Genomic DNA, 15,269 nt, shown 5'->3' with positions numbered 1-15,269 from the left:
GAACAAAAGAGGCAGACACATGGATGCATGTCAATAGTTCAGGATTAACACCCGATCCTTTCTCACAGACAGGTTAACTGATCACACCAACTTATTACAAGCTTCGTTTCCAAGAGCAGGAAATGATGCCCTATCAATCACGGACTGTTGCATAGTCCAGCAAGGGACTCTGTGTAATCTCCTATATGGCTGCCCTCCCGCGTTGTCAAGACTCAAAGAGTCGGCCACCTGATGTTATCAAGATTCAGGTCATACACTGTGATATACTGATATTGCCAATCCCAACAGTGACCACAGATATCCCATTCCGCCAGCAAGAACCCTTTTCTGCACAGCACATGCAGCTCTGCCTCAACATCTCGCTTGAAATCTGAGCGAAGGGCGCATCAACTGGTTGGTCTTCTAACAAAAATGGCGATTGGCGAAAGCATATGAACTCGTTCAGTTCAGGTATATCTGGTTTGCTGTGGCCATTTGTCAATCACAGTAGTGTCTGTTCCGGTTTTGCAGCATAGCTTCAATCACACGTAGACATAGACCATGACTTCGGAATGCTGACCAGGATATTCTGTCATCTCTATACTGGTGTGCACTCCGTCAGACATGCTCAATGTAAGTTCATAAGGGGAGACAATCCACCAAAAATTAACTGACAACAAATCTGATCATCAGTGGTGAGTTGGAATCATAACAATGGAACTCCATGATGATTGTTTCAGTGAAAGGCAGACACTCAATCCTTTCAGGGGGACAAGTCTGACGGTCAGATGGCAGGAGTATGAACAAAAAGGCATTTTCTACAGAGCGACTCAACAAGTCAAGAATCAAGACACCCCATCAATGTTGCTCAAGAAAGAGAGCCTTCTTTTGGCAACCTTCGATCTATAACACCAGGCTTCAAATGCCTCCGTCAAGTCAGGATATCGGACATGCTTCGACTGCAGCCATTCTGATAAAATCTCAGCTTGACTATTTGACGGCAGTGTCAGCACAATTGAAACGATTGCTGACTCCAGGCCCTGCCAGACCTCGTTGTCCAGGTTTGCCTTTGGTGTCTCGTCGTCATCATCGTGATCGGTCTGGACAATCAAAGACTTTGTAGTCCTTGCAAAGCTAATCCAGACATTCACCATATGCTGACGTTTCTCAGTTGGAAGAACAATATTGCCAAACGCAACAGCCTCCAGTACCTTTGCAGACACCTCTACCACCTTCAGACTGGTCTTCAGATAGTCGTACCCAGGGCATACTGCTCCGACAGCTTCAACCACATCAGACGACACTCCAACCCAGTAGAGAACGATGCATTTCATCATCTCCAGCTTGCTCAAGATCTGACAGACCCAGGAGATGTCACAAACAAAAGTATGCAGCTCCTGCTGAAGTTCGCCGATGTCACCAGCAAGAGACGTCTCCTTATGTTTCGTCAGTACAGAAGCCAGGAAATCACTGAACCTGCTCAGCAGACCAGTGACACAATCCTTCACCTGAGACTTGACATTGACGTTGTCAAGGGCTATCAATGGCGCGTCGTCGTCTTCGGTGAGCATATACTCAAGCTGCTCCTGAGCCGCAGACTTGAGCTCCCGCGCCGGACCAGCCGCCGACGAGCGCGTGGCGTGCCGGAACGCCGAGAGGAAGATGCGGGCCACCGGAGCCGGATCGATCGGCCGGAGACGCGCAAGGATGCACTCGTACTGCGCGCCGAGGCAGGGCACGGTCCTCAGGATCTCCTCCTCGTCGGCCTCGTCCCAGGGGGCGGACTCGATGTAGCCGGCGCAGGCGGCGGCGATCTGGGCGCAGCCGAGGCTCACCGCGGCCTGGAGCACACCGAGCGCGCCGCGGACGCCGAATCGGGAGCAGGGCTCGGCGGCGTACAGGAAGCGGAGCGCGGTGACATGGGAGCTGAGGTCGAGCTCCTGGCAGTAGACCTCGACGCAGTAGCGCGAGCCGAGGATCTGGCACGTCGGCCAGGCATCGGAGAGGCGGTCGGCGAAGTAGGTGCTGCCCGCGGCGAGGACGGCGGAGTGGCAGTAGAGCCACTCGTCGCGGCCCTCCGGTGTCCGTAGCCGCACCACCACGTCGCTGGTCGCCTGGTCGCCGATCTTGGGCCGCCCCGCCCTCATGCCACTGCTGGATTGGGGAGCGAAACGACCATCACCAACAGCGTAGCTCAGCTATCGGAGCACACAACTTTGCCAAGAGAAAAACGCAAAACAAAATCGGAATCGAACGAAGAGGGAGGAGATTAGCAGCTTAAGCTCATTTCAATCTCACTTTCCGCTGTGAAGACTGAGCGAGGAAGAACTCCAACGAAAGCGAGGCTTTGCCGGCGCGACGCCGACGGAGCGGATAGGGCAGGTGAGCAAGACGGGGGCAGAGAGCAAAGCCAAAATGCACAAGAGCCTCAGGATCACGAATCTCTATGGACATTGGACGGTGCTTGAGCTAAACCTTTTGTCACTCGGTGCTGTCCAAGTACTGAAAAGTCATTGATGCTGTCCCTGAACTGAAGTAGGGTTTTTTTTTTTGGAAAATTTGAACTGAAGTAGTGGCATCTCTGAAACTGAGCATATGAGGCTTCAGAACTCTCAAAGTTAGTATGCACTGCAAAGATAAAGTCTATACATTATCAGGGTAGATTCTGGAGTTAAGGATGTAGATACAACTTTTCTATCACAATTAACACCACTAAAATTCTTGTGCAGTAAAAATTCAAAATTACAGTAGAGTACTAAGGTTGTAATTGTACAACATGTATTTCCAGTTGCAAAGCATCAGGTTCAATCGAAATGGTCTGCCGAGAAGTCGGGCTCATCAGGCTTCTGCAGCCTGCGAATAGCTGTGTCATCAGCACGGAACCTTCTGGAAGCAGATGCGAGCTTATGCATATGGGCAATGGCACCCTCAGCAATCGTCGTACCACCGCTTGAGGTGCCTTCATGTCTGGGTTTATTGGCAACTTGGTGATCCTCTGACCACCATGAGTATGACTCCCATCGGCTGAGGCTTTCAGCAAGCTTTCTCCTCTGGTGCTGCCGCCACGCTGCCTGGATGAAGCAGGCAGCCCAAGTTCTCCAGTGGTGCGAATAGAACCGGAATGTGTGCTGGAGCTTCTTGCTGTGAAGTCTCCGGAACTGGTTTGCCACAAATTTGAGGTCCTCAGCTCGCAGGGCGAAGGCTTCAACCTCTGTGAGGCTCCGTACGGTCCTTGTCGAAAGCGGGAAGTGGACATTGGTCTTCGGAAGCAGAGCCCATGTCAGCAGCTCTTCACCTGCGAAATCACCTGGGCGCAGGATGATGGAGTTGAAGAAGTTGCTACGGCCACCGTTGGTTGTTGAACTCTCTAGTTTGCCACGAATGATGAAAAGCATCTCGTTCACCGGATCACCCTCACGAGAGATATATGTATTCTCGGGGCACAGGAATGACACCAGCCGCTCACAGATGGCATCAAGAAGTTGGTCATCCATCTCAGAGAAAAAAGGGACCTGCATCGCAGAAAGGAGTAAAAAACATGCCGGGGAATTGGATATAAAGTTTCAACTAGCAGTAGAAGCAACAGCAAATAGAGCGTCATTTTGTTTCTTTCCATCCAAATACAGTAAGTATTCCATCAGAAACTTTCAGAAACTAAAAATTATACTTATTCAGCTGGGAAGAGAGAGTATAACCACAACTTACACGTCGAACAAGGTCCAAACAAAGATGGCGCTGCACATCCCGACGTATATCAGCAGGCAAAGCTTGCAAGATGGACTCCTCTTCTACTCCTCGTGTTGCAAGCCATTTAACTTGAACAAACCGCCTGACACGTTCTTGAAGGTGAGCTGGGAGTTGATGATGCCTCATCCACTCATCCGTGTCCCTTTGCCTCAGTCTCCACTCTTCAAGCCTTTTACTGACAGACTGCAGGTATGTCTGAATGAAGAAGAATAGGAAGTAAGTGATCTCCGCAATCTAAGTGGGCTGTTATCAATGTGGAAAGTGGCTTACTGAACAAAAAAATAGCAATCGATTTATTATTTTTATTATCAGATTTTCAAACCATAATATGGATATTCATACTTCATATATTTGATGCATCCATTGTGCAAATGACAGAAAAAATATGATAGCCTGGCACCTTTTTTTTCCTCGAAAGGAGAACTGCCCGTCACTATATTAAGAAGGAATAAAGTTGAAAGTATACAGGGAACCAAAGTAGCTAACAAAAAAGGAAAGAAATAAAAACAACACAAACACAAAGCACAAGCAAAACAGAAAGAAAGCTGGAGTAAAAGCTGGGATGAACCAGAAGCTCTAGCTCCTCTCTCATATCTCCCTATTTGGCTATTTCTCTATACTTGGAGCACCGGTCAACCAGTGAGCACATCAAGCTACGATAGCATAACACTTGTTGTGCACAATGAAACTTATAACATGGTAATTTTGCCAAACTAGTTCACTTTTAAAATTTGCTTACCAGTTTATCACATACTCCCTCCATCCCAAGAAACAAGTCATCCTACAAATTTTAGGACAAATTAACAAGGTAAAATGACCATGTTTGCCCCTATTTATTATCCATATTTGGTGCTATTTGATTCTTGCACCCACAAGCACTTTCCAAATCGGGTAAGATGACTTGTTTTTTGGGACAAATTTCGAATCCTAGAGTGACTTGTTTTTTGGGACTTAGGAAGTAGTGCAATTACTCATGTCAAGTTCATCCTAGGATTAACAAGGTAAGACAAGCATACGTAAGAACTATCAACTCAAAAACTTCCTATTGCAGTTCAGAAGAAAGAATTTATCAAACTACCTGCATATTGCCAATCAACTGAGCAAATAGTATAAGACTGATAGCACCAATTGCTATTGCAAATGTGTTCTCTACAATAAATGCACTTGTCTGTAGAGGATTTCCACTTGAACTGAAAAGGTGACAACAGACACAGAATAAGATTAACATTAGTAATTGTATTAAGAGACATACAAACCCATCCCTATCTAAGAGGCAACTGAAAGAACACAAGGTAACATGATGGTCACTACCTAAGCTGCAGCAAGCCCCACCATAGACAAAAAAAATATTTCTCAGCGAGTGGAGATGAGACAGCGCCTTTAGTCAGTGCACTAGAAAACATTCCGTAGTTAAATGTATCATTATTGGCATCACACTTGTTAAATATCTCTGTATTATTTCGCCACTCTTGATAACCATTCGAATCAATATTCTCACAACTTATAAATCTAAGGCTGCAAGATGTATTGTTGGAGCACTGCTGATCCCAACATGTAATCTGCCGTTCAACGGAGAGAAGATAATATATTGCACCAGTAATCTGCAGCGATGCACACAGGTCATAAGTAACATTATATTAGTATCAAACATACAAAGTGTAATGAAACGATTCAAGATTTTAGTAATAGCATTGTTTCACATAGTTGAGCTCACATGAATGTCCTACTTGAAACAGTACTGTTTCTTTATGCACATCATAAGTCTGAATTTTAGTGCATTCCAGGACAATGGATATATTTGTCAAATCAGAAAGAAATATTTTAGATCCCATATGAAGAGAAGACAAGGCAACAACATCAGAAGCAAAGAAATCATGGCTTGTGATGTGCAAATTAGCGTCCCCATAAATTTTATAAAATAATTTTAAAAGGCAAATATGATGACCATACGTGGCTTGCGAGCATGTAGAGCAGAAGATTGTATGCTGCACCTCCCCAAGCTGACTTTGCAACTACTCCAACAGCTTTGATAATCTGATTGCTTAGAGGAACGATGAGATACATTCTTATGACATATTGAATCACAATTATGAGAGCAAATGTAGTGTTCCGGACATTGTCATCTGACCTTTTGATCGCAGGCATAATTAACCACACAGTAACCTGCAAAACAAAGGCACCCCAGAAAGATTCAAGTCATCACTACAGAAGTGTTGCGCTGTATGTTTATTCAACATTAGGGCTAACCATTGTTCAAAAAACATTTAGCTGCACAGGCAACATTGCTCTACAAGAATTTAGTTAAGCTAATTTGCTGATCACAATTGAATTTTGTTTTTGAATGTTTGCTTATGATCTAAAGTGGATTTGAATTAGCTCAGATGATATCAGACATGAATACTTCTGAGTTTTGAAACGTCAAGGCAACTATCTTTTTTGCTCTTCCAGGTTGAATGTTAGCTGGGTCCACCTTTTTGAAGTCACGAGCTAGCCCTTACAATGCTAGCGGGATTTGTTATAGTTACTGACATGAACTGAGCTGATTGTGGTACCACTAAAAATGGCTGTAATATAAGCATTTAAATTATACAGCGAGAACTGCAGCAACATAACTCTGTGAGGTCCTTACCTGTGGAAGTGGCACAGCTGCAAGTATGTCTACAAAGAAATCAGTTCTGATATATCTTCGTCGAATCTTCTTAATATCCACAACAAGCTCTCCCTTACCAAGGACCCGGGACTTCGGATCCACATATGCAGTGTGAAACTTGATAGCTATGTTCAACATATAAAACAAATCAGCAAGTGATCGTAGGACAGTGATTCCTATGCTCAGTCCCTGATCCTTGGCGACACATGAAGATCCATTATCATTTTTTCTAACCAATGGAAGGTAATAGAAAAATGGGTCGATGAAAAGAGCAAACAAACATGCCATAAGGTACACCCTGTTCCATCTCAGTAAAATATTACTTCCAGGATCTAGAATACGCTGGTGCCATGGTATGTTGCCTTCATTTAACACCTTAAGCTTCTCAGGATTCTTCACATCTAGTCTATTTGCACCAAATCTGTCAGCACGTGCAGCTTGATATAATGGCTTAGATTGATTTTGTCTCTCGTCAGGAAAGATCCTAAAGGCAGGATAGAAACTTAGTCAGAAGAATAAGCGAAGTGTCAAAATGATTAACACATGAAGACCCATAATTTTGAAAAAAAATACATGTGCTTCAAATCTTCACTGCTTTAAAATTTTCATTTTGTGTTGGTGATGATGGTACGTCATCCTCATCCATCTCCAACCCTCTCAGATATGCAAACAGGTGAGTGGGTGGCTGACGAGCCAGCTCGGCTCTTTAGGACTCATTTGATAACGACTACGGGCAGAGCTAGGCTTGGATGTCGGGGTCAGCTGACCTTGATGGATCTGTGAAAATCAGTGAGAATCGCTGTTTGGCACTGTTCTCTAAAGGCGAAGACCTCAGCATGCCATAGGAAAGGCCCAGCCGCCATTTTCAGTTGGCTTCGCCCCTGATAACGAGTCAGCTCGTTAAGGCTAACGAGCTGAAATCGAGTTTGGCTTGGTTCGTTCGAAAAGCTCGAGCCGGCTCACGAGCAGAGCATTGTTCAATACTAATGGTAAGATCAAAGGTGACATTAATAAACATATGATAATTTCAGGATGCTAATAATATCCAAAAGTGCAGCTCATGATGATGACATTACAGAAATAAATATCACAAATCAATAAATTGAGATAAATAGATGTGTGGAGACTCAAAATAGACTTAATTAGCACTAGATTTGACTTTAAGTTGAATGACAATTTTTAGCCAAATAACAATACCACTGTGTTGATAAACAGTATCACATTTAGTAAGTCTAATGTGCCAATCAAATAGGTCACGAGTGGTTTACGAGCTGGTGTTGAAGTATAAGTGAATTGCCCACCTCTCCCTATCAGGTTAAGCTTTTGAGTTGAATTGGTTGGTGCATGCAACTCAATAGCTGGCTCATTAAGAAAACAAGCTGAAATCCAGGCTTGGCTTGGTTTGTTTGAGAGCTCGAGCCGAGCTGAACTAAGATGAACCTATGAACGAGCCGAGCCAGCTAACAAGTCACGAGCTTTTCTACCAGTCCTAGGTGGGTCCAAATGCCCGGTCCCATTCATCTCCGCAGCCACTGAGAGGTGGTGATCATCTATTCGATGCCACAGCCAAGCCTCACCATCTGCTATTCTGCTTTGTCCTCCGCTCCCATCTTGCAGCCCACTCAATCAGAGTGCCGACTTCTCTTGGTGCCCACCTTAGCTCCTTCACCTCATCCACCGCCAACTCTGATAATCGCCATCTCCACCATGCACCGCCCACCAAAACCAAAACCAAAACCAAAACCAATGCCATTGCCTTTTCCCATTTACCTCACTGGAGTCACCACCACGGCAATGCACATCTCCGCTGCAGTGAAGCAACAAATCACATCGCCACCACCTCTCTCCAGCACAAATGCGGGCTAATCCGGGATGCCGCAAGATTTGGCCTTGCGACGGTGATTGGATCGAGCGGCGCATGGGCATATAAGCAGACTGCTGGCAACATTCCATGGTTGGCACACTCCAACCTGGATGGTGATTCACATCTGCTTTCAAGCTAAGCCAGTGATCTGTCCTTTGTCTATGGTCGGTGTTCAGCAAATTCAATATGCCAGTCTGTGACATTTAGTTGGGTTGGCCAAAAAGGCCAATGAGCTAATGTCCTGATTTGTATTCTGTAACAGGGTAGTTCTCTTTTCATTGGATGCAATTTACATGCCATCAGCTTTTACCAGATTCCTATGAATCAGGCATTCAGGCATCTAATTATCAGGCGAACACTGTTAATTGTGGCGAAGGTAATGATTCCATGTTCGGTTGCGGAGACTGTAACAATCAAATACAATAGTGCTTACCTTGTTGTGGTAGGCATTTCTGAAAATATGTTTTGATTTTTGCCTAAATTCGATGCGATGTTTCTGTTCCTCAAAAAAAAAAATGTTTCAAGTATCATGGAACTTCGTCCTGAATGCTTATGCAATGCATGTAGATTACAACAAAATCGGAGTTTTATATGTGATAACTAATGCTGTCTATTGCAATGGAAAGCTCTGTTATCATTTTTTTCATGGTTGCAATTGGTTTCGTATTCTGTGGAAACGCATGGGCATCCTGCTTGTATTGAGACTAACAGCTGATGAAGCATCTGAAGACAGCATTCCTTATTGGCTATAACCATTTGTTCATATTGCTACATCTACATATTCACAAAAGATTGGTCGAATTAAATGCACTTCCTTCCCTTTAAGGGCTAGAAACTCCCACATGAATCTTTAAAAACAAATAACCGTAGTAACTCTCCTTGAAAAGGAGAAAGAACTACATCACTTTCAATTTGTACTGTCACTTTTCACATATAATTCTGCCATGCCCAACAAAACCATCGAATCCAATTAGCATCAAAGGGCTCTTCTGAACTTTGGTTTGATCTCCAACAAACCCCTCTTGCTTTCAATCTTAAGACTTATCTCTACCCTCTATTCAGTAAAGCAACTAGAATCCAGAGTCAAATCGGATCAAAGTTTCAATTAGTCCTCTCCCACTCCTCGAGGTAGAGAGGACATATCGCACAAGCTATACGCCAGCACCTCGTATCCCCTCTCGGTTGGAATCGAGCATAAATCTTCCCGCCTCCACTCTCTTGCTCCCCAAAAATCAACCCAAAGTCAACCCATTCAGCAAAATTGTAACAGCTACTCATCGACTCCGGCAGGCCGATGCACAAGGTCAAAATTCAAATACTCGCAGAGGAACAGGAAGCCGCGCGGAATCAAGAAACTCACCTGTTGTTAGGCCTCCTCTGCATCTCCACCTCATCCTGTACCTTGGACCCAAACATGGCGGCCGCGTCTGCTCTCCCACCCTCCACCCGCGCAAATCTGGCGCCGAACTGCAGCGAGGCCGGTCAGGGGATCAGAGGGGGAGCGCAGCGCTTCCGGTTCCAAATCACCACCATGGCAAACTCGAGACACTCAATTTGACGATTCCGAAGAACGGAAGAACTCGAGTAGAAGGACGGAGATATAGAAAAGAAAAATGCGATCTTTTTGCAGTTCTTTAGCCAGAGCCCAAAGGGGGGTTGGACCAAGTGGTGACTGCCGCTGCGACTCTGCAGTTCGCATGCTGCCTGTACATCCGGCTGTCAAAAGCTTGGGCCACACAAGAAGCCCACACAGGCTGTGCAACGCGGCCACTGACATGTGGGGACAGGTGTGTCTAGTTTACTAATATTCCCATTACAGTAGCAATATTATTTCTGGGGGGAGAATCCTAATATACGTACATAAATTCGAGACAAAATTCGTTTACCCATCCAAGCACTCTAGTTTTTATTCGGCTGTTGAATGGCCAGCCTTATTTTTTTTCCTTTGTGTTCTTCCTGCTAACTGCTGCTTCTCTGTTCTTTGGCCATGTTTGGTTCATAGGGTGAAAAAAAATTCAAAAAAGACGAATGCATGCATGGAGTATTAAACGAAATTTATTTGCGAAATCTTTTTACAGATGAGTGTAACTTTTCGAGACAAATCTAATGAGTCAAGTTCCACCATGTGTTGATTACAGTGATGCTACAGTAACCGTGCCTAATTATCCTCTAATCATGCGGTCAAAGACCTTATTAACTACAACACATGCTACAGTAACATACTTGTGGAGGTTATTTTGTAATTAGATTTCATTTAATACCTCTAATTAATGGTCAAAGGGGCGAAAAGTTTTCATGAAAACTTTTTCTCCCCTGAACCAAACACGGCCTTTAACGATTGTGAGGCCCTACCCTGCACGGCAGCTTCTTTGTCACCGCCTTGTCTCAATCATGCTGCTTGCATACTCTATTTTGTTGGCTGCGGCTTGTAGCTGGTGTTGGTTTGTTGTGAGAAAAAATTATTACTAATTGGCTGGTGCTGATTTGGTGTGAGAGATAAATACTATTGGCTGACTACAGAAGCAGCTAGTGGAATAGAGTGACCGATCATCGGCTCTCCTGAGTCCTGCCACCGGTGCCAGGCTAGTTTTCTGTAGCGGTCTTACCTCTAAAGACAACTGTTAACATCGTCGGGCGCGCGGAGAAGAAGCTATGTAATCACCGAAAGACGATGACACTAAAAGTTCATGAGTTTAGGTGACAACCTCCAAAGGGACACCTGAGAGCAATTGAAGTTTACTCAAGAGAGTAAAAGATTATCCTCTATGTTATTGGACAGCAACTTTTTTTTTTTGAAAATACGTAGGAGTACTATGTATAATTCCATTAAAAAGAGAATGATAATTATTTTTACAAGGCGGGCCATATGGGACGCGCACACACCACTAGATGGCTCACGGGGGACTAAACAGCACAAGATTACAACCTAAAGAAAGCACCGAGGCCCTAGCTAGAAAGGATTCTTCTAGTCGTCACGCTACAATGCCAGCCGAGAGCAGCGAGCTTTCTGGCCCCTGCTTGGATCCATGATCCCCCTCGGAGAAGATCGGACAGCAACTATTTTCTGGAACGGAGGTAGGAAGCAGTTCTTTATGTTGCAGCAACAAAGACATCATTTTTCAAACTTTCACACGCACACAAAAACACAGTCCGGTTCATGTTTAGTTTTGTTCTTCATTAAGCCGACCTTTTGAATTGGATCCGCATAGTCAAACTCTCCGAAAAACTAGTTAATAATAGTCAAGGGGGGAAGTCTCAGCAAGATACAGGTTATCACGCGAATGCTGCTTCATCTCTTCACAATATGGGGATGGGCTTGTCAAATGGCGGTTGTCAGTAGCTTACTTCAGGGACAGAAGGGGATAGATAGCTTTCAGACATGTAAATCACTGATTCAAAATTTTGCTTTTGTAGTCCCACTAATGGGGTAACAACCATATCGTCGCTCCCATTATTGCACCTGTAGTTTAATTCTAGAGCTAACTATTTCTCCACCCAGTTGGATCAATCAGACACATACATTTGGTGCCCAGAAATAGTGCAGTACGAAGGACACCTAAGGCCTGCAATAGAATCAGCTGCTGAGCATGACCCTGAACCTGAATATTAGGTGTGCTTCTCAAAGCACATCACCCTGAACCTGAAAATTCATAAGCCCAAGGGTGAGAAGATAATTGGCCACAGCAAAATAATATAAGGGAACAATGCAGCTACACAATTCCAGTATATTGCTTCTTTTTCTTTTGAAAAGCAGAGTACTATATTGCTTCTGGTACAAACAAAATTTGTTCTATGACGAAACAAGCACACCTGTAGAATTCTTTATTTCTTTTCATCCAAATTGAAATCTGAATACATATATAACAGTAAAAGAGTTGTGATATAAAAAATGCAGAGTCCCTGATACAACACAACAATGACTGAGGCACACAAGAACAAAAACCACTCAGGGCAGTTTCAACTTCTCAATGCAAATCCGTCAGGAACTTGGAAGCCCCTATGTTTGCTATATCGAAACACAGTAAAACATCATAGCGCTAGCACAAGGCTATCAATATGACATTTGTGGCTGATTCTGCATATCGGCTAGCAAATGCACAGCTTCATCAAAAAAGAAGTATGGCTCAACTTTTATGAGGTCAATCTTGTTTACATAGAGGATCAGAGGATTCTTCTTAGAAAGTTAAAATTTTCATCTGAATGTAGAGGAAACAAAAAGTAATCCGAAATTTCAATGTTTTAAGCCCATTATCGACACATCAATGGTTCCTAGAGTACACAGCCACTAAGTTCAGTCTATTAATAGCCCCAGAATGTTGTCAGAATGATGGGATCACGCTTGCAATTATACTTTCGGGATGTACAGAATTGCACTTGAATACAAATCATTAACAATCAAGTGTGCTAAAGCATGTATACGAAGTAAGTAGATGGTATTCCACATTTACATTTTACTTCGCAGAATAAAAAATATGGATTTGCAAGATCATTTTATTGGAACCATGTGTTTGGAACATATGTGATAATAGGTCAAGTTGTTCTTAGGGCTGTGAAGGAGGTAAAATTGTATTCTATTCCATGCATTACACTTAATCTTCATTCTGAAACAAAATTGCATGCACCCATTATATCAGTCTGCAATCAATCCCTTCATCACAAGTAAAGAAAATGCGGTCCCGGAACAAGATTTAAACTTAGCACATATGTCCAAGTACTATGCTGGTCTCAACTCAAAATACCAATCAGGCTCCGTGCATATTGCAGCGGCTTAATATGCCTGCCCAACTATTTACAGACACGATGATATTTTGTACGGATAGTTTGAGTCTTTGATGGAGAAATGATGACCCACAAATGGATTGCTAACACTCAGATATAAGAATAAGAAAAGGCAGGTAACAACAGTGAAATAGAAATGTTACAGTCCTACCACTACATAAACTCTCAAGGTGTCCTACAATTTTACATAATAATCAACTTCTCCCAGAGAAAACTGCCATAATTAATTTAGGCTGAAGTTTCCATCCTATCCATGAATTTCAGGAACAGACGTAGAAGTACAGACTTAGCAAATGGAGCACTCTCACAGAGAGAAAACTACACACTGGTCCAATTTTAGGAATTTTTGAAGAAATATAAACATGTTATCAGGATGTTGTGTCGACACTAACCATTCTCGCCTTTCTTTGTATGGGTGTCCACTTCAGCTGTTACTGACGAACTGCCACCAGTCTTGCCACTGCCCTCCTTCAACCTCTTTGCAAAAAGCTTAGCGATCTGCAAGTGCGTTTTTGCCATGATTTCTGTTCCCTTGAGCTCCATCTCCCCCTTCTTAATCTCAGCTTCAACCCTCATCCTCTCCGTCTCCCTGTACATCTCCATTCTGGCGTGCTCAATCTTCAAGTATGAGCTAGCCAGCAGCTCGATGCTCTTTGCTATATCAAACTCTGTGCTCTTTCTCTTCTTGGGCCGGTCCCAGACCTTGTCCACCTCCTCGACGTCCTCGTTCGCCACCTTACTCCTTGGAGAGCTCACGTTGGCGTCGCTATCTGCAGCCCTGCTCTCCTTCTGCACGCTGTTGCCAACTTTCTCGGCTTTCTCCGGGGCAGCGCCATTTGTGTCAATGTTCATCAGATCAGAGAATGCACCTGGACCCGCATCCGTCAACTGCACGGCAAAATCTGCTTCTACCTCGGCCTCTGCTTTGGCCGGAGCTCGCAGGTCTATACTGTTACTCAAGTCTGCCTGTTGCACCTGACCGGAGCAGACGGCCGGCCCTTTGAGCAGCCCGTCCATGCGGGCAAAGAACCGCCAGGACGGGCCGGCGGCGGCGGGGCCTGCGCGCGCCACCGCGGCGGACTCCGCCCGGTACCGCTTCTTCATGGACTCGATCTTGTTCTTGCACTGGTTGGGGGTCTTGGCGCTGTTGCCGCCGCCGGGCGGCTTCCCCGCGGCGGCGGCGTCGTCGGCGCAATGCACGGACACCTCGCGGGCGATGTCGAGCCAGTCGCTCCACTTGAGCTTGGCGCGGTTCCGCAGCAGCCACTTGGCCTCGTAGGCCTCGAGCAGGCGCACGATCCCGCTCTCGCTCCACTCGTCGCGCTTCTGCGGCGGCGCGGCGGCCGCCAGCGGCGCCGCGTCGGCGTCGGGGAGCCCGTGCCCGTCCATGGCGGCGTGGAAGCCGAGAAGGAAACCCGAATCTCGCAGCCCGCGCAGGCCAAATGATTGAGCGACCGAGAGGCTGTAGCTACGCCGTGGCGAACGGCTCGGAGGGAGATCGCGGCATGCGGGGATCTTTGCTGAAGCTACTGCCGCATGAGATCAAACAGCTGCGCCACAGACTGAATTCGCAGAAAAAGGAGGCACTCCAACCTTAAACTGCCCGATCAGACGGAAAGATCGCGGCAAAAGGTGATGCTGAGACCTGAAAGCCCAGGAAAGATTGACCAAAAGAAGCAAATTCCGGGAGGTGAAAACTTGCTTACACCAGAAAGGCAAGGCCCGTCTGTTCCCACCGCGCACGCTGGCAGCAGATGGCGCGCTCGAGCGGGAATTGCCCGGGACACGGAGGTGGGCTGACCACGGCAGAGAGATTCAGCGAGCAAGCGGGACGAACAAGTTGTAAGGTAAGCAAGCCGAGGACCGACCGGACGGAACACGGGGAGGAAGAGGAGACCGAGCTGGTGAGCTGACCGAGCTGGGGACGGGGGACGCTCGAGAACAGTCGGGGCCCGGAACGAGAGGGGGCAGGGTGGATGGACCTGGACGGGAGCGGCGGGATCCGAGCTTCCAAATGCACGGGAGTGCGCTGCCTGTGCTCGTCGCAGGCTCCCTCCCTCCGCGGTTGGGTAGGAGGAGAGGAGAGGGAATCGTCTTGGCGGGTGCGGGGCGGAGGAAAGGGAGGGAGCACGAGGTGGGGGAGCGCGGCCGCGGAAAGTGGGAGACCGGAACGGGGGAGGCGGCGGGCCCCCGCCCGGCTCGGCTAGCGATGAAAACGGATGTACTTCCGTTTCTATGTTTTTTTTTTTT

At 45.8% G+C, this 15,269-nt stretch overlaps 3 protein-coding genes across 5 annotated transcripts; all 3 read right to left on the bottom strand.

Annotated features, from left to right (window-relative positions):
* Position 1: 1 nt before the first annotated feature.
* On the bottom strand, positions 2 to 2,434 carry LOC120686855 (BTB/POZ domain-containing protein At3g05675-like). 2 transcript variants are annotated; one of them, XM_039969052.1, is made up of 2 exons: positions 2,278 to 2,434; positions 2 to 2,133 (listed from the first exon to the last, which is right to left on the bottom strand). In XM_039969052.1, the coding sequence occupies exon 2, from the start codon at positions 2,124 to 2,126 to the stop codon at positions 825 to 827; it is 1,302 nt and encodes a 433-aa protein (XP_039824986.1). In that variant the 5' UTR covers positions 2,127 to 2,133; positions 2,278 to 2,434; the 3' UTR covers positions 2 to 824. The 2 variants fall into 2 exon arrangements, with proteins under 2 accessions (XP_039824986.1, XP_039824992.1); XM_039969058.1 differs by having other exon boundaries at positions 2 to 2,130; positions 2,278 to 2,433.
* Positions 2,435 to 2,584: 150 nt separating this feature from the next.
* On the bottom strand, positions 2,585 to 9,953 carry LOC120686798 (cyclic nucleotide-gated ion channel 17-like). Of its 2 annotated transcripts, XM_039969009.1 has the most exons (8): positions 9,601 to 9,921; positions 6,356 to 6,860; positions 5,677 to 5,889; positions 5,038 to 5,327; positions 4,805 to 4,916; positions 4,466 to 4,507; positions 3,685 to 3,921; positions 2,585 to 3,491 (listed from the first exon to the last, which is right to left on the bottom strand). In XM_039969009.1, exons 1-8 carry the CDS (start codon positions 9,654 to 9,656, stop codon positions 2,784 to 2,786), a joined length of 2,163 nt encoding a protein of 720 aa, XP_039824943.1. In that variant the 5' UTR covers positions 9,657 to 9,921; the 3' UTR covers positions 2,585 to 2,783. The 2 variants fall into 2 exon arrangements, with proteins under 2 accessions (XP_039824943.1, XP_039824950.1); XM_039969016.1 differs by lacking the exon at positions 4,466 to 4,507 and having other exon boundaries at positions 9,601 to 9,953.
* A 1,482-nt stretch (positions 9,954 to 11,435) lies between these two features.
* LOC120686902 (trihelix transcription factor ASIL1-like) lies at positions 11,436 to 15,197 on the bottom strand. Its single transcript, XM_039969095.1, has 2 exons — positions 13,412 to 15,197; positions 11,436 to 11,880 (listed from the first exon to the last, which is right to left on the bottom strand). Exons 1-2 carry the CDS (start codon positions 14,406 to 14,408, stop codon positions 11,870 to 11,872), a joined length of 1,008 nt encoding a protein of 335 aa, XP_039825029.1. The 5' UTR covers positions 14,409 to 15,197; the 3' UTR covers positions 11,436 to 11,869.
* Positions 15,198 to 15,269: the final 72 nt, after the last annotated feature.

This window comes from Panicum virgatum, chromosome 2K (assembly GCF_016808335.1).
Source record: "Panicum virgatum strain AP13 chromosome 2K, P.virgatum_v5, whole genome shotgun sequence".
Lineage (NCBI taxonomy): Eukaryota > Viridiplantae > Streptophyta > Magnoliopsida > Poales > Poaceae > Panicum > Panicum virgatum.
This window is presented reverse-complemented; position numbering and strand designations above follow the sequence as displayed.